Genomic DNA, 19,086 nt, shown 5'->3' with positions numbered 1-19,086 from the left:
AGTGCAACTGCTTTTGTTAAATCTTCCAGATTTTCCTGTAGGAGGATGTGTTAAAATCATATGTATTTTTTCATTGAAGTAAAATCCCCTTCTCTAATCAATTTGAAATTCTATTTCATTACTTAAGGCTGTAGTGAAAAAGTAATTGTGTAATTCCTGGAATTTTCACAGAAATTCAGTTCTGCTCATATATGTGCCACTATTGGCTACGCTGCTATCCAGAATAATACCAAAATAATTTTAAAGTTACTCAGCAGGGTTTTAAGAGGATGAAACCCTCTTTGGCTGCATTAGTAGTTTCCCTGGACTACATTTGTCTTCATTATTATGGCTTTGAATGCCAGTGAGTATTTCATCTTTCTTCAAATTAAAAGTCAAAATTTCCTCTGCAAAATTTAATGGAGAATGTGTGCCTTTATTAGCAATCCAAGTTGAGTAAAGATATCATAATTCTCTTAACCCCTTAAAGTTGTACCTGCAACAAGCTTTTTAAACAATGTATTTTAAAACAATGAAATGGTAAATTTATTTTTGTTGCATTTTAAATAATTTGAGTCTTAAAATTTTGATGAAAATCTTCCTATTACTCTCTAAGCCGTGTCCTCAAAGCTGTATGGTATTGTATTTAATAAGACTCTTGCCAAATATTTAGAAGTTGTACTGGAGTGGCCACACTCCAGTGGTCTCCTTGCTTTTCTCCATCATCCTGCTCTATTGACTTGCTGCAAGATCTGGTCCTGCCTTCTCTGCCTTGAGTGAACAAGTTACAGAATCCTGCTGCTGAGATAAACTCTCTGAAATCAGTGGGACTTTCTGGTAATCCATCTGCATTTCATTTGAGTTGCCAAGCACAAAGATGACTATTTTGGTCTCTCTCCAGCTGGGGATAGGAAATCAGTTGCAAAGATGAAGGTACAGGTGCACAAATACCTGTGTGTGACAAAGCTCCAGGATCCATATTTTCCTAGATGGAAACATAGGTGATGGGAACATTTGTAGCATCTTGCAGGCATGTTGAGAACAGAGCAGCAAGGGAAGGGAAGAGAAAGATTGTGAGGTATGTCTGCCTCAAAAAGTAGAACTGTGAGAAGAGAGGGGGAAGGACACAAGAAGGTTTCAACCTAATCTTCACCAAGGAAAACCAAGCTGGGGTTCAAGGCAACTGAAGATGACTTCAATGTAAAGTTCTCAACTGTTCTACTATTGGTGCTTTAATTAATAGGAGTTCTAAGAAAGAAACTGAAGGGGGTCTCTGCCTTGATGTACTCTCTGGACCTTCCCTAGTGTCTTTCATGATCCAGCTTTTTTTTCCCCACCTCTGGGAAAAGCTGACCCTTTTACAGCCTTAGTTTCCTGATTGCCACTTTGGAAAAAAGTTTATTTTGCGCAGCATGTTTTGCTTTCTAGATGTCTTACTGTGGCACTTAGTTTCCTCAAAGGTTGAATTGACTGCTAAATGCTTGATGTGTATGTAATGTCTCCTGAACTGTTTGGGTTTTCTGCAGTCTGAGTGTTTTTCAAGAATAAGTGTATTAATAAAATAAGAGGCCAGGTGGGTAATTTGAAAAGGGGAAGTAATACTGCCACCGTAAGTGCTGACTGAGTTTCTTGTGTAAGGGAAGGGCTGCAGTGCCTCCCTATCTGACTTAGGTTATGGCTAAGATGGATACTAAGCAAAGGACTTTGTATTGATGAAATCCTCTTCAGTTTTAAGGCTGTAAGGCCATAGCCTAGCCTGAATGCAAGGGGCCTGTTAAAAAAACTTGAAGAAACCTGTAAGGCTAGATGGGAACTTTGAGGCTGAAGCAGAAAAGTGAGAACAGCTCTTGACCTGTTCAGTGGTATCAGGGGCTCCTGATGCTGTACAAGGGATGCAAGGGACCCTGCTTCTCAGCCTCGGAGCAACAGGCCAGCGGGCACAAACTCCTGAGCTTCAGCCACACCCTGCTCCTGCCTCCCTGGGGGCCGAAAAAGTGAAGAATGGCGAGAGGGAACATGCTCTACTTGAGATGCTTCTTTGCATTTCTGATAACATTTAAGTCACTTTTAGTTCCTCCTTGCTGCCCCTGTAGTTATCCCTTTCAAGGCTACAAAGATCTAAGGCATCCTTCATAGACTCAGGTTAAAACAGATTCCTCAGATATCACTGCCCGTGCTTGACTGTCCATCTAGCTGGGTTGGCTCATGTGCTGTCCCAATCTTCTTAGCTTAAAATTAATACTTTTTGGTAAGTTAAAAATGGATGACTGTCCGCTTAGGTATCGTTTTACATTCTTCCTTGTCCTATGTTCTCCTCTCCAGAACACACAAACCAGTTCCTTTAATCTTGTATTTCAGTTGCTATAATCTCTAAATCTGTAATCACCTGTTGCCTCAGAAAGGTCTGTTCCTTTCCTAGGGTGCTGTCCATAGCATGATATAGCAACAGGCTCATGCAAAGACATGAAGAAAGACACTCCAGACTGAGGAGGAATCATGACTCCTTTTTGAGCCTGATGGATGGCAGTGGAAGAGAGTGCTATCCTCTGAGGAACATAGATTACAAATGTTTTTTCCTACCAAATGCTATAGCAATCTTCTTTAATTATCCTTTTCAGCCTTGAATGTTTACCATTCTTTTTATCAGTACAGTCTCAAGTTCCCAGGTTTTTGCAGCTCAATCACCCCATTGAAAAACTTGGTGGATTTCTTGATTTATGTCTTAGTTCTCATAGATGCCTCAAAATGACCTAACCCACCACATACATAACTACAACTTGTGTTAAGTATATTAGCTAATAAAATGAACATCATCTGTTTATTATCATTTGAAGTATGCAGATATGAAAACTCTGTTTCAGGGAACTAGAATATATAGGGAGAGAGGTAGGGATCAGCACAGAGCACTGTAATAGTCCTACATTGTCTGCAGTGTAAAATGCATGGAAATCACTCCATCCTCTGGGAAGTTTCTCATCCCTGTAGGCAGCCAAAGCAGCTGCTTAATTCTCTTTCTCCTGCTGATCTTGTGATCAATGAACAGGAAAAAAACCCCAAACAAAACAAAATCCAAAACAACAAACTACTGAGTTTAAATAATATTTCAGGGTTATTTTAGGTGTCAAAAATTGTATTATCCCGAGTATGGTCTCAGCAGAGAGTATGGTACTGTTCTGGCAGGACTTAATGCTGTTCAGTCATCTCCCATCCATGCTGCCAATCGGTCCTGTGGCACAGCCTGAGGAGCCTGTGGGTTTATTTTCACTGCTGAAACAACCTGGGCTCACAGCTCTCTCTTCAGGGTCTTCCACTGTGATATATCCAAGTTTTCACAGAGAAGGTGTTGAAACCTCCTGTGACAGTGCCTTACTGGCATGCTGAGCACCCTTCCCCACAGACAGCAGATTTTTTTGTGATCCCAAGATAATAATTTGGTCAGGCCAATGGAGATGGACTGGCCAAATGTGGAGTAAAGGCCCAAATAGCAGATAATGGACTTCATTGTTGCTGAACGGACGTTCCTAAAATAATCCACATAAGGCAGTGAAATACCACAACACAGAAGATTTTGTTTCCTTCTTTCTGATTTACACATCCAATAACGAGGGACAGTTCAGAATCTGGTCACCATCTTTCCTGGGAAAATGACTGATGACACTGGGAAATTAATTCTTCAAAGTAACTTTGAAAGCCTCGGCCAAACTGTCCCAAGTTTCTAAAAGCTGGCTGTTAGTATGGAAGAAGTTAAGGGATTGCAAACCCTTTCAAATTCCCTGGATTTCAGTGGGAGTACTTACTGCTGGAGCTGGGATTTCAGTGTTTGTAAAATGCATTTAAGAGAATAATAAAAAAGAAAGTATGCAGAATACTAATTAACTGACCATTTAGAAAATCTTGTGTTTCTCATCAGTGTGTATGAACTGCAATAGTTATAACCACCCTGATGATTAAAAACCCTAACATTTATGCAGTTCTCTGACTAATTTCCCCCAGCACATGCAAACAAAATTCAATTGAAGGCTACTACAATTATCAACAAATATCTAACCAACAAATCTCAAAGGCTGTAGTCTTATCACATTAGTTGTGGAAACCTTTTACATAACTTGCATAATTTAAATATTTACAAAATATAAACTTTCTTATCAAAAATAGTTCTTTGCGCAATTAAACAACAGTAATCCTTTCACATGATGCTTTTTAAGCCAGGCATTAAATCACTGCATAAAAATAAACAACCTTTCACAGATGTAAAATAAAATTAGGCCAACATATGGAGAAAGTGTTATCATTAACAGATTAAATATTTTAGTGGTATGAGCGAATCCATAAATTATATTGTGCACTGAACTTACTGAGGATGCAACCTAATGAAAAATTCTAGCTGCTGATTCTATAAAGAAAATCTGTTTTAAAAAATCCTTTGCTTTGTGGCAGATTCCTTTGGGCTAAATCTCATGTGGTTAATTTTGATAATGACGGTGAACCACCAGTGAGATGGTTGAATGTGGCAGGTTATTGCATAGAATTCAAGAATGGGGTGACAACCAGCTGACTCCCAAAATGTATGCTCAGATACTCAGGAAATGCCTGCAGAGGGTTTTATTTCCTTCAAATATCAAACTGTGTTTTTGTCCCTTCTCAGACCTGTCCCTTCTGTGTTTGAAGGACAACCTGTTAAAAACCCTGAGGTTGCTGTTTGGTGCCCCATTCACATTCAACAGTCTGTACTCCTGCCTCTGTCCTCTGGGCACAGCTTGACCCTCCTTTTCCAGGCAGACACTGCTGAGCTCTCTGCAGTCCCACACACCCCTCACTTTCCAATGCTTTTCCGCACATTTTGCAGAAGGCAGTTTCCTGAACGGCTGCAAAGCAAATGCTTTGTGGTCAACAGCTGAACTCTTTCCCTATCTTTGTGGGTTCTTCTGCAGAAATGAACTATGTAGTGAATCCATCTAGTCCCAGTTTTAAAAGCACAGACATAAGAACTATGTCTACTGTGTTTTACAAAGTCTCTTAACTCTTCAGTCTCTGGCTAATGAGATCTTGAGATTTCTCCACTGTGCCTACCCACCACACGGATCTTCGGGACATTGTGTCTATTAAATACTTGAAAAGTTTAGCATCTGTCTCTGCTCACACGTTCCAATGTGTCATCAGGAGTCCTTTTTGCTGTTGAAGCTGTCCCTGCATGCAGCCTGATGTTTACTCAGCTGTCCTTTCAGTCGAGGCATGCTTGGACTACCCACAGTCTGGCAGTACCTGTTCCCCCCGCGGCCGATCCCTCGGGAATCCCACACGGTGACAGTGATTGCTGCCCCCGCGGCAGGGCAGCTCTGTGCACCGCAGGGGCTGGCTGCTTTGGCCGTGTTTCCCGTACTTCACCTTACTTGCAGGTGTGTACGTCAGTCATGGTCTCGCACCTCCTGCAGCGCACGTAGCAGCACCAGACGAACTTGCACTCGCACCTTTCCACGTGCCGGACGACGTGCGTGTTGTACCCGCGCCCGCAGCACAGCAGGTTACAGCCCTCGGGCCCCTGCGAGGTGCGGTTACATTCTCTGCCCTGAGTTCCAGGGATCCCCAGTTTTTGGTCTTCCACGCAGTAATTGGGTGATTTGTTCACGTACAGCAGGTCCTCTTTCCCAATCGGTATTTTTCTCTGGCTTTTCTCTTTCCTGCGTAGCTTTTTTTTCAGTCTGTCTGATATTTGTATGCTGTTTTCGTACTTCTCCTTTAAAAACCGGCCAATCTTTTCAAAGGATGACATGGTTTTCCAACAAGTTTTCACCGCACAGGACCCAGAAACACCATGACAACGGCAATCCACAGACATCAGCTTTGCTACAGCCTGAAAGCAAAGAGAGAACAAAATTTGGATGTGGTCTTTCATTCATCAGGAATGCTGCCTGACATCAGTACCACAGAGGTCTCAAAGTATTTAATATTACAGCTGCCACTGCCATTTCCATAACAGAGCATGTGTTAGGAACCAGGTTTCCAGTCCTGGACCCCCACCGTGAGAGGCATGATCTTCAGACTTGTTCTTCATTTGCAGTTTGCAATGGCCATAATGTAGCAATATTGATCACAACACTGAAAGCTGTGATTTCTGGATGGCTTTTCATTCTGGAGGATCCTAAATACCTGAATGACATGTCCTGTCTTGCTCCTCCCACTGCTGGAATGCAAAAGGCTCTCATGAGCAAAAGGGTCTAGTGGGGAATAGCAGAAGGGGAAAGCAAGGATAGGGCAGGTCATGGCACCCTTCCTATTTTGGAAGACACTGACTGAAAAAGGCACTGAAAAATCACACATGTACAGATGTAGTACCAGATATCATAATTTTTGGTTTGTTTTACATTTGCATTAACGTACCTTCTGGAGCCATCCTGTAGACTCATAAGGGCCATTGGTTAGTAGTGGGGAAAGCCCATGTTGCTATCTTCCATTTTACTTACCTTTCCCCCCATATTTAATTCTCACAATCACAGCAATTGGGAAATTTAACTGTAAGTGTGGATTTTAAATTAACTCATAGTAAGTTTGTCTTGAAACTCCTCATGCATCAAGGCCAATGCATATTGAAATGAATCCTCTTTGAAGGAACTGCTTTTACTAAAACAGGATGGAAAACAAAAAGAAATCAACATCCCAACTACATGATGTTTATTACATTTCATCCTAAGCCTTTGCTTATCCCTCAGCCTCCACGTGTACTATATACTAGCTGCTGTCAGTCTGTGTCTTTCTGAAACTGAATTTTAAAAAAACAGAAGAAAAATCTAACATCCTCCTCTGGCTGCCCCTGAGAAAGTAGTTTCATTTGTGCCAGTTCCTAAGCCTTGGCTCTGCAGTGAGATCTGATACCTGAAATGCTACCAAGCCCCACTGGCCCTCTGCAGGACCAGAAAAAACTCGAGTCCCATACTCCATACTGGTAGCTCAGGCAGCACAAATGCCATCCTCAAGATTCCAAGACCAGTCAAGGCATACAGCAAATCAAATGAGCTATTTCTATTCTATGTGCTAAACTGGGACTTTTCATCATGGTGACTGTGGTCACTGCAGTTTGGCATCAGTCCAGCATGGTTACTCCATTGATTTCACTGGGCATTGAGGCCTCCTGGCACATTCTGCCCCAAAGGTGTTGACTCAATCTTGAGCTGGCATTTGCATAAAACTCTACAAACATTTAAAGAAAACACACAACCAAACTATTTGCTTGGAGTCACATCTTTGGTGAATAAACAGGAACGATTTGTAGGTGGAGGTAACTATGGAAGTCAAATATGCAAGACATTCACAGAAAACATTAGCAAGAAAGAGCAGGCATATGCCCTGACCTAGAACTGCCATTAGCCTTTGCAAACTAAACCTGGCAAAGAGGTACTCCTGTACAGGAAATACTTCCACATGCTGTGGGCTGCTTTTGCAACTGGAGATTTTTCTGCACTACTGGAAGAAATAAGAATATTGCAACAAGAAAACTCTCACCCATGAGCACACACAGACTCTTTTAGTGGCAAATCAACTGCTAGGTAATACTGGTAGATACTTATCATCTCTTTTACACAGACTAGTTTCTCTTTAATAGACAGACTTGACCTTGCTCATACCTCAAGAATCTGTCAATAGCAAAATCTCTGGGTAGTCAGAATATGATTCATTAAGATGTAAGAGTGATTGGGGCAGATGAGAATTTAAAATACAAGGACGAAAAGTCTGTCAGAAGACAGATGACCTAATAAAATGTGAATATCAAACACAATATCAAAAGATAAATGTTACACACAACTTAAAAATAGAGAGGATTTAATAGCATTTTTCCGATTTTGAATGATAAGTTATTTTTGTCAAGTAACTAGAATTTCAAAGTAGTTTTAAATCATGTTGTGCTACTAGACTTGTAAGGTTACAGATGTAATCCTCATTTTTGCTGCAGTATGATAAGGTACTTACTAAGGGTAGAAGGACCCAGAAGTTGTCAGAGGAAGCTCTGGACATGCCTGCTAGATGCTAAGGGCCATGTGGGCAAATAGCCCAGCAGACGACACTCACTAGTCTTTCTCTGAGGGTGAATTAAACAAAAATAGAGGGAGACAGAGTTTTGAAACAGGAGCAGAAACTGATGTTGCACTCTAAGACTGAAATCAGAATATAAAAATGTGGCATATATTAGCAGTGTATGAATGAGCAGATGAACGAAAGAAATACAAATGTGATTCAGTGCTTGCTTACCAGCTGCTAGGATGGGCAAATTTTAAGCCTGGACTCCAATAAGTTGCCAGTACAGAGAGGTGACATTTTGCTTTGCCTGATCACAGAACATGCTACTGCATCTCAGTCTGTCACATAAACTTCAATGAAAAATCTCCCATAATTGAACATCTGACAAAATTTAGGGATTAGGCATCTCCTGATGTTGCAAGCAAACCTAAGATTGTACCTATAGAGCCAACATGGCCTTCAGGTGGGACACAGCTGCACCACACACCTGTGTCTCAGCAGTGCACAGTGACTGCAGAGGTACTGGGACCATGACCTCCAGACTGACTACACAACCAGTGTTCTGTTTCACTTTTTAGGTTCATATGGTGAATCTCTTCAGTTACTCATGAACTGGTGAGAGGATTCTCCATATGAAACAAAATTCCACAGAGAGCTTCAGAGGAGCACTGTTACAGAAACCTAGTGGATGGATGTGTCACTCTGAGCAAGCTGGGACAGGCGTTCTTAGGTGGGTTATGGAACTGACTGGTAGCTTGTGAGAAATGAGCAGGGTGGCGACTGAGCTGGGTCCACCAGCATTGTGGTGAGCCACAAGCCCATCTGAGCAGTTCCTCCTGCCCCTATTGCCACTCAGCCTTGGTGGTACAACAGGCACAACAAGAGTGCAGGGCTAAGTGATGAACCGGGGTGAACACTGCTCTTTTTTTAAATTAAACCTGAGAGAAAGATCATTTTTAAACTGCCTTCCTTTCACTGATCCAGTGCCATTAACGGAGGGAGCAGCCCAGGGTGGGAATCTGTGGCTAGAACAGACAGATGGGGAAGAAAGCAGAGATTGATTTGCAGCAAAGAGTGTCAAAAGAATCACAGTTTGCATACCCTTTAATGCCAGTTAATGCTTAACACATCCAAGCTGAGCTTTCTGTTTGCAGGCACTACTCTCAGCTGTGAGACAAGGACTGCCAGTACTTGTTTTGTCACAGGAACCAATGCCTGTAATCAAATGTCCCAATTTCAGACACTGGTAGAACTAACATGATTATTCCTGAAGACAAGCACATGTCCTACCAGAGGTGCATCACTTAAGAACAGCTCCAAACTTGGGGAGTCTCTTCCCAAACCACAAGCATCAGTAAAAACAAACTCTCCAAACAAATCCCACATCAAATCAATTTCCACAAGTGGAAAAATGAGCAGAATCTTTCTAGCAGTGAAATAATACTAATACAATGGTAGTGAACCCATAGTGCCTGACTCCCCACATCCTTTTGTACAAGGAGCAGAAAAGCCCAACTCACATTTGCACACCTGAAAACTGCCGTGCAAATGGATGGTGAATGCTTATCTTGTAGCAGAATAAGGATGTAGTCTAAACCTTCTGAGAGTTGGATTAGTGGACAACTCAAAAGACACACAGTTTTAAAAATTTTATATGTTGATATGATAACTATGAGATGTAGAAGTATAAAATAACATTTTGTACTGAAATAGGAGAAAAATAAGAGAATTCTGCACATACCAGTTCTCTTACTAACTCCAAACAGACACAGAAGTACTGTCCCTGGAAGATTGCTCTTATAAGACACCAAACCAGGAACATGGTAGTATTTATTACAAAAGGTCATAAGATATCAAAACATCCTTCTTGTAAGCCCCAAAACATGAAGGCCAACATTTTTCAGCATCTCCTAGTTAAGATTTGAAAATACAGAAATGAAGGGTTATGCTAAACTTCAGATAATATTGCTGCTAGGAATCCCAAGTACCAACCACAAACATTCTTTTTCATTCTGGACAGTGATCAAAATATTTGCTTTATCCTACATTTTGCCATTAAATTCCAAAAGATTTATGCATGGAAGCTGACTATATATATTTCTTCCTTAACTATCTTGCTCTACAAATATGGTAAACAACTCTTTTCTCTTTCCTTAAGTAAATAATAATTTAATCTTCTGTTCCTCTTATTAACATCTCCTACTACAAGATACCCATCACCTTTCCTTGGAGATGATTTAGCTGACTGACATCTAATTAAACTCATAGCTTTTAGATCTCAGCTTTTACTTAGGTTTAAAGTTTGCTTCAACTACTTCAGTTACAAAAAGGGTTTCTGTCACCTGGAATCATGGAATGGTTTCGGTTGGAAGGAATCTGATTTTTCTGCTTTTCCAACTACATAGCTTAAATGAAATAACACATATTATCTGTAAAAATTACTTCAAATTAAAGTAATTTTCAATTATACCACCATGGCTCTTATGATGGGTACTATGGCTATTCCTTGTCTATGGCAGATAGGAAAGTTGTTTACAGTAAAACCCACTGATGCTGCTTCCAGCTACAGGAAATTTCGGAGTCACAATGGAGTCCATCAATATGTGTAGTCAAAACCAGAGGTTTTCCTTTTCTTTTTTTTCTCCCTTTAGTTAAAGCTGTGTCACCGAGCAGAACAGATTTAAAGTGTTTTGGGCCCAGAGAGAGCCATTAAAGATGAAATCTCCAAGGTAAAGCAAAGAAAGTAATTTTAAAGGAAAAATAATACAAATCTCTGTCATTCCAGATGAAAGCTCCAAGTACTCGATTACAGGCTCATATCTTCCTGTACAGGCTATTGCTGCCCCCATTTTGCATCCTCTCCAGAACAGGAAGGAAAATCCAATGTCACACACCCAAACACACAGTTTTCCTCTGCAACCCTGGGTTGGAAGTTCTTTGGACTGGAAAAAAGCCATCCAAAATCAGTCTCCGTTCACTTCTTTGATGCATGTCCTAACCAATGAGCTGCTTTGAAGGTGTCATTTCTACCCCATGTTTTTAAAGAAAATATTAACTCTTGATTTCTCCTCTGAACAATGTTAACCTTACCCTCTTAGGTGTGGACTGCATACTGCAGATGAGTAATGAGGCTCTGTGTCCAGCTGGCCTTCTCATTCAGAATTAGAGAATTATAAATGCAGGTCATGATAATAATAGAATAATCAGTGACAAAAATCATATCATATTATGATGATAACAGGAATATTTCAAGTTTGGTACTGAATTTCAAATATCTAATTAAGACAAATTTACTATTTAAGCACTGCAGATCTATTACTTATTTTGTGGATTTTATTTTAGCATACAGAAATTAGTTGGTTAAAACCAGCTCTGATTCTGAGTTCCTACATGTTTCTTTGGTGATGTTACCGCTGTTCTTGCCACCGGCCCCATAAATACCTGCAGCCAAGGCCCCACCTCCCTCGGCTGATGTCATTTTGCCAGTGAAGGTGATGGCACACCTGAATGACACCCACCTGCCTGCCAGCCTCGTTGTTGTGCAGGTTCATCGCCACCAGCCCGCTCCCGCTCTTGCCTGTCACGTTCTTGAGAGGCGCGTCCAGGAACTTTCTGCTGAAGGACATTCCGTAGTGGATGTCGTCCGAGCAGCCGCCCCAGTGCCAGCCCTCGCTGGCCGAGCCACCGTGCCGCAGGGTGACATCGCAGGAGCACTCGGTCATGTTCCCCGCGCTGCACGAGCGCGTCACCGAGTGCACCAGCCCCGCCGCTGTCACCGCCGAGACGAACGCCGTCTCCTTCGTGCCTGCACAGCGAGGCGCGCAAACGTCACTCCAGAACTGCCTCTGGTCACCTTCCTGGCACCCGCACCCCAAAACAGAGATCCCCGAACCCCAAACTGACCCCAAACCCCACACTGGGACCCCGAACCCCAAACTGACCCCAAACCCCACACTGGGACCCCGAACCCCAAACTGACCCCAAACCCCACACTGGGACCCCGAACCCCAAACTGACCCCAAACCCCACACTGGGACCCCAAACCCCAAACTGACCCCAAACCCCACACAGAGACCTCACATCCCACACGGGCTACAGAAAGGGACTTTACAAGCCAGATGATTATTAAAAGGCAACAGTTATGAGTTTAAAGTCATGACAGCTTGGTCTGTAGTGTGGACTTGTTCAAAGCAGTGGATGTTCATACCCCAAAACGACTTCAGGACCTTTTCATATGGCCTTGCTATTAATGATGCTGTTTCTCACTACTGGTACCATGCAAATTTTGGTAACTTCTTTCTAAATGTAATTAGGAATTTTATTTGCCACGGAAAATTTCAAGCCAAATAATAAATGATGAATCAAACTCCAAATGAACCACATTCCAAACCCCTTACTCTCTACTCTGCTTTTCACTATTCATATTGATTTGAAGAAGAAAAGGTCAGTCTAAATCTCGGAGAAGCTGTCATGATCCCAGGTTACTTTGGTACAGGGCCAAAACTTACCTCATGCTAAATTTAGCAAACATTGATGCTCTCCTAATTCACAAAGGTTGCAAAGAGTCCCAAAAGTCTTAAACGAGGCAGAAATCAGTGCAAAGATATTTAGGCCATGTGCTTTTCCTAGAAAAAGCTGGCCATGGGAAAGAGAGCAGCATGAAAGGCCTTTACTTGTTAGACTGGCTTCTTAGGTCTGCCTCATTCTCTGGAACTTCTGGCATAATGTGGCACCCAGCCACATTTAACACAATACTGCGTTCAGTAAGGCATACTCTAAGCAAATTGAATATCATTGAGTGGTCAATAAATGTAGCTGAAATTTTACAGAAATGGGCCAATTTTCACCATCGTGAAAATTATTTATTTCCAGTCTCCAATGTTTCTGCTCATGGGCAGGAAAATTCCAGTTTGTTTCTCCTGTTTGTACTAGTCTGTGGTGCTGGTACCATCATGAAAGGCTTCCACAGTACACACTAGTGAAGCTGTGTGGGTGAGCAGTGGCACTCATTTATGGGTCTTCAGGAACAGTCCTTCCTGTTGAACAGAAGGACTAACACACATATGGCTCCATACAGTGGTGAAAAGTCCCATTTTCTTTTTTTTCCCCTTTCCTTTTTGGAATATACATCACTTTTTATTCCTCACTGTATGTTTTCATGATTAAAACTTGGGGGTTTTACACTGCTTTAGTACAAAGTGAAGGCTGCAATACTTAAAAGTACATAGTGAAGTACCACAATATTTAAAATCCTATCCATCACACAATCAGTGACCAGGGAGCTAAAAATGTTGCAGGATCCTTGCAACTTGGAGGAAAGCTTTGGTGCGGGACATTTGATACAAAAAACCCATCCTTGTTTCAGTGGAAATGCCAGCAATTTCATAATTATTTTATGCAAAAAACCGCACGTTTGGTTTCACTGTGCTGATCAATATCACATAACTGAGCACATATTACATATTTTAAAGCATTTCACATCATATTTAGTGCCCTGAGCAGACATTTTTACCTGTAAGTGACCTTTCTGAAATGATATGTCATAAACCCACTTTAGTAACTATGACACAAGGGGATAAACCCAATGTAAGTCTAAGAACAACAGTATTTCAATATAGTTCAGTGGATCTACCTACGGGCAGTGTCACCCACGGACGTACTACGCGAAAATTGCAAGAAGCAACAACAGCGCTGCGAAGAAGGGCAGGTTTGGTCTGCTCGCTGCATTTCGCGTGCCTGCGGTACCTCCTGGGACGGCGGCGGACACCGCCCGCCCCGGCTCTGCCCGGCTCTGCCGACGGGACGGTCCCCGCCGCCGCCCCGCGGGCTCCCGGCCGCGCAAACCCATTTAGTTTACACTGCTAAAGCATTGGAATTGGAATTGGAATTGGAACTGGGGCCCCGGCCCGCGCCCCGCCGTGCGGGCAGCGGCCCCTCCGGGGCGGTCACTCTGTCACTCACCGCTGCTGAGCTGCTGCCCGAGGGCGGCGGTGCCTCGGCGGGCGGCGGTGCCTCGGCGGGCGGCGGGCGGCGAGCGGCAGTCCCAGCGCTCGTGTCGGAACTGGCTGCGGCACTCCTGGAGGCCCAGGCGCGCTCCCTCCCGGATCGCGGACATCAGCTCCGGCTTCTGCTCGCACAGGTCCTGCTGCCGGCGGCTCAGCGGAGGGCTGGCGCAGCCCGGTTTCTCGGGCCCGCCGGCGGCGGCGATGCCCAGCCACCTGCGGAGGCAGCCGCCCGTCAGCGCCGGGCCCCGACGGACACGACGGGAGGGGCTCCGCGCAGCCCTCCCACCCTGAGCCCCGGCTACTCACATCCAGGTGCTGCCGGCGGCGGGGCAGAGGGCGAGCAGCAGCACTGCCCGCAGCAGGCACGGTCCGAGGGGAGCCCCGCGCCCCATGGCAGCCGCATCCAGCCCCGCCGCGCTGCCGCCCCTGCCCGCGGCCCGCCCCGGGCAGCAGGGACCGAGCGGGACCGTACCCAGGAGCACCCCCCTACTCGGGTTTGTTCCCCTCCAGGGACAGGGGACAACTGGCGCGGCGAGCCCCGGCCGTCGGACGGCCCTCCTTGGGTGGCTGGGCTGGCAGGGAGGGCGGCAGGAGGGGACACATCGGGAGCGCTCGGTTCCCGTCAAGGTGAGAAAGTTGGGATTGATGTTTTCCTCGGCTCCTTCCCCGGCTGTGCCTCCCCGCCCGTGCATTGGCCGCCCGGGGGCCGGGGCGGGCCGGGGCGGGCCGGGCGGGGGCGCGGCGGGGGCTCCGCTGCACAGAGCACGGCCGCGCACGGATCCGCACGGCCCCGCTGCACAGAGCACGGCCCCGCTGCACAGAGCACGGCCCCGCACGGATCCGCACGGCCCCGCTGCACAGAGCACGGCCCCGCACCGCTCCGCACGGCCCCGCACGTCTGCGCCTTTGTGGTGCTGCCTCTTGGGCTATGAGGAGCCCAGAGCGGCTGCGAGGGGTGTAGCGAGGTCCGGGCGCGGCAGAGCGGAACGGAGGGCAGAGGAACCCGTAGGTCTGCAGTGATTTAATCCACAGAAATGAGAGAGATGTTAATACATCATAACATTCCCTACACTTTTTATTCCAAGTTTCTAATGCTTTAGCAGTGTTAACTGAGTCAGCATCAGTATTCATTAGGACAGCATTTGTTCATTCCTCTGAACTTCAGTGAGACAGTCTTATCAACTGCTGCCTCGATTGCTAGTCCTTAGTTACACATTAAAAGCCAATGAGTCAACTAGCACCTGATGGAGAGCTGGTGTTGGCACTCTGGACTTTCAAGTCCTCTTTGATCACAATATATTGCTGCTTCCTTCTGTGTAAGCAAAACACCTGCACTAAAAATAATCTGGATAAAATGACAGATCTGTAAAACTTTGATTTGACACAGCTGTAAATTAGTGAAATAGCTCTTGGGACTGACAATAGCTCCAAGTGAAGAACACAATAAATCATCTCAATGACAAATGAACATTTTTATGAGTACAACATCTTGGGAAATAATCACGTAGATGCACTTCTTTTCCCTTGCCTTTTTTCCCCCATGAACGTGCAGACATGTTTTAAGAGCACAGTCTGTGGTCTATTTAGATCTAGAAAAGGATGCCTCCTTCCCACTTCATGCTTATGTATCTGCTCTCAAAGTGTCTCCAAAGCATCATCAACTCTGGGCAGATTGCTCATGACCCCACTAGTTATTTAAACCTTTCAATTTAACTTATTCTCTGTTCTGAACTTTAGTCTAGAGAACATCTGCTTGTGGTTGCAGAGGAACTTAGACCAGAGTGAAGGACATTGGAAAACAGGGAACCAGCCATGAAACAGGCCTGAACCAGCCAAAATGTGTGGGCCGTGTCAGAGAATTATCTAATTATTCCAGGACACATGGTTCATTTTATCCACTTTGCTGCTTCCTGGCTGCATCTTCTGAAGTTAATTCAGAGCCTTGGTCTAGCAGACATGGATTCCTTATGTGCTTCTTTATCTGCTCTATGGATTTGTCATGCACTCTGAAATTTTTTTTCCTGATGTTTCTTTAAGCAAGTTTCTTCACTGTGGTTGTTTGTTTGTTTTGATTTTTGTTGCTGCTGTTTTTTAAATTTATTAAAGTTATTATAGGTCTTTTGCTTCTAAATTCTTATGTGTGAATTTTTCAATAGTAGCTTCAGAATTTTATATACAAAGCAATGTAAGATTTAGATTTTAAAAGTATTGATTTCAAAAAGTCCAATCCTATTTGTAGCACTTTGTATATAAATAATAAATAAATAAATTACCTTTCTGTTGGGTTCTCATGGGGATCTGATTTTATATAGATTTTTTGCTACAATCATCTTTGCCGTGTTAGGGAAACGCTTTGATCAGATACACTGTAGATCGTATACACTTGCAATTTGGAGGGCTGATGCTAAACAAAAAGTAATATTTATTGTAAGGCAGTTCTTGAGATCATTCAGTTCAATCTCTAGGAGTGACTGGAAACTAGCTACATTTTTCCATGACCATCTGATTGAAAGTTTGGGTTACGATGTGTTTGAATCCTAATCTCCCATCTGCCTTTCTTCCCATCTGTTTCCCCTGCAGCCACTCCCCGTTTGCTGTCACAGCTGGATTCCCCAGCAGATCCCCATCCTCTGCCCTTCTGAGCTTCAGCTTCCTGCCTGCTCTTTACACCATCTCTCTGCTTTATTCCCTCCAGCAGCACTCTCTTCCCAGGCAAAGGCAGCACGTACAGCAGTGCTCCTGCTAGCCTGGAGCCCTGTGTCTGCGTGCAGGGCAGTTGGCTACCAGGAGCAGAAGGGCAAACACTTTACCTTGCACATTATGTGCTTTGCAAATTGGCAAAGGGAAACAATGTAGAAATACCTTGCTGATCTACCAAAATTTATTGTAATTTGTCAAATGTTTCTGAAGGCTGGAATTCTAATTAGCTGATGCTTCAGAGCCCTCTTTGCTGGAAGACCATTCACTCCATCACAGACAACAACACGAGTGGGATGCAGAGACAGCGAAGCAGAATCCAAGCCAAGGTCAAGGGCCAAAATTCAGTGAACAAAACTTTACTATAAATCAGGCAAGATAAACTTTAATTTCTTCTTATCTTGCTTTCTTTGGCCATGGTGGGGCTATCTGTGGCCATTCATACTAAAATGCCCATGTTTTTTTATTTTAAAAAGAAGGAAATCAAATGTTGATAAAAGAAAAAAAAAAGGAAATATGTCTAAGCAGGTTTGTATTTCCTGATGGGACATTTATTAATTTAATAGTTAATGAAAATTAATGTGATCCTGACAGGGTAATTACATACATACACATATACATATATGTGTATATATATGTATGATTCACTAATATGTAAAGAAATACTCTCTTGCTCAGAATCTGTGTGAATAAGCTTCACTTTACAGATAACATGCTTCAGAGATAGACCAATTATCTCTTTAAAAATATAATGGCTAGTGCTTTCACAATAATCAAAGTTTGTTGTCTTATTAGATGTAAGTACATACAAAGTTAACTTCTCCTAAACAAGTCACCCCTTTCGAAAGCTTTTTTCAAATTATTATTCTTCTCCTGGAACTTCTGATGCCCATCAGAGACATGAATGGGACAGAAGAAACTGCATTATCCTACCTGTGCATACAATAGGGTTATTATCCACCTTACATTATAAAAATGAACAGAGGAAAACCTATATCAGGTTATACCTTCAGCTATGGCATTTGCCACGTGTGGTGACCAAGCTCAAAATCTGTACTTCTAACACAAAAAGCACACTCTCAACCCCTCTCAGTGCTTGGCTGCACAATGTGCCACCACTTTGGGAACTGCAGACGTGCCAGGTCTTTGCATTGAAGGGACCTTGTTGGAAAAATAGCGGTACCCAAGCAGAGCCATTGCACCAGGGATGTAGTGAGAGTACTGTCCCCCCCTCAGTGAGAAGGGACATGAGGAGAGATGTGCTGAGTCCCTGGACTTCAGGGCAGGAGTTCTTGTGCTCTTAGTGCAGTGCTCCCTCACAGTGCAGCATCTCTCTGCCAGGGGATTGTCTGTAGAGAAGTCTCAGGACTTCAATAAGGTCAGGCTGGCAGTAGAAGGGAAGTTAGGAGAGGAAAACAGAGATGCTTCCTCTGCCCAACATGGCCTTCCAAGATCCCTCTGCCCCTTGTCCAGAGGTTCAACATTACTGCTGTTATTCATTATAATATTTATACCTGAAAGTACACACTGCTGTTGATTCAGACATAGCATGCTGAGTTCACAAATGATTGGGACAGCAATTAAAATGGATCCAGTAATGACCTGTTGTCAGATGGAGATCTTACAAACAGGCCTCACAAAGATGTAATGGTTCCAAAGCTACCCCTGAATATTATATTTATAGCTGCATAACACTGTAAGCAGAACCACATTTTCTATGTGCATGGATATATAATGAAAGAGGAAGAAGTAGTGCCTGGAAGGTGAGGAAAGGACATGCATGCTTCTCACAGTCCCTTCTGTTATTGCCAAAGGATCCAGAAGAAAACTAAACTTTCTGGGCCCCATAACTCCAGGGAGTTGCTGAACCAATTGCTGAGTAGGTCTGCTGGCAGTCTACATCTACTGGTGATGTGCTGCCAAAAAGCTGGGGCTTAGGAAGACAGGACTCAGTCTGACTTTAGAGTCTGATGTTTCTTGTGGTGACAAATCTGGAGGCAGTGTCATGGGCTTACCAATAATTACATCAGTGCTTGAGAATTGCTCATTTTTGGGGGAATCCTGGAACTAGGTATGGGTTTCTTCTGAAATGCTATTAGCAAATTCTGTTCTCAACATGGACTGTAGGTATTTTCTAGAGTTACCCCAGGGAGATATTTTCAGCCTACTATAATTAAGTAAAATTCATCAAGGGAATGCTGCAAAGGCTCCAAAGCACAATGTGAAAGATGTGGGAATAAAATCCACTTATTAATTTAAATTTCACACAGACTTTGCTCAAAGCTAAAATTAGTAGTAAAATTGTTTTCGATAACAGTGCCCCTATATGGCCTCAGTGAATTTCCCTGGTTGTTTTGATGTTGATGAGAAATGCTCTTGGACATAGGACATGATG

The 19,086-nt window shown here is 43.5% G+C and overlaps 1 protein-coding gene across 1 annotated transcript; it reads right to left on the bottom strand.

Annotated features, from left to right (window-relative positions):
• Positions 1-394: 394 nt before the first annotated feature.
• On the bottom strand, positions 395-14,690 carry WNT16 (Wnt family member 16). The gene is made up of 4 exons (XM_059847183.1): positions 14,301-14,690; positions 13,951-14,207; positions 11,508-11,794; positions 395-5,830 (listed from the first exon to the last, which is right to left on the bottom strand). The coding sequence occupies exons 1-4, from the start codon at positions 14,684-14,686 to the stop codon at positions 5,366-5,368; spliced, it is 1,395 nt and encodes a 464-aa protein (XP_059703166.1). The 5' UTR covers positions 14,687-14,690; the 3' UTR covers positions 395-5,365.
• Positions 14,691-19,086: the final 4,396 nt, after the last annotated feature.

The sequence above is a fragment of the Haemorhous mexicanus genome, chromosome 5, assembly GCF_027477595.1.
Source record: "Haemorhous mexicanus isolate bHaeMex1 chromosome 5, bHaeMex1.pri, whole genome shotgun sequence".
NCBI lineage: Eukaryota > Metazoa > Chordata > Aves > Passeriformes > Fringillidae > Haemorhous > Haemorhous mexicanus.
The sequence above is the reverse complement of the archived record's forward strand: the minus strand, read 5'-3'. Positions and strand labels throughout refer to the sequence as shown.

What these genes read in the sequence shown, in the direction of transcription:
- WNT16 (XM_059847183.1), bottom strand. Translation starts at nt 14,686, where the DNA reads ATGCACGGGCGGGGAGGCACAGCCGGGGAAGGAGCCGAGGAAAACATC. An exon ending in GCCGCCGGCAGCACCTGGAT is followed by an intron (nt 14,208 to 14,300) that starts GTGAGTAGCCGG and finishes CTGCCTCCGCAG; the next exon opens with GTGGCTGGGCATCGCCGCCG. An exon ending in ACAACGAGGCTGGCAGGCAG is followed by an intron (nt 5,831 to 11,507) that starts GTGGGTGTCATT and finishes CTTTGCTTTCAG; the next exon opens with GCTGTAGCAAAGCTGATGTC.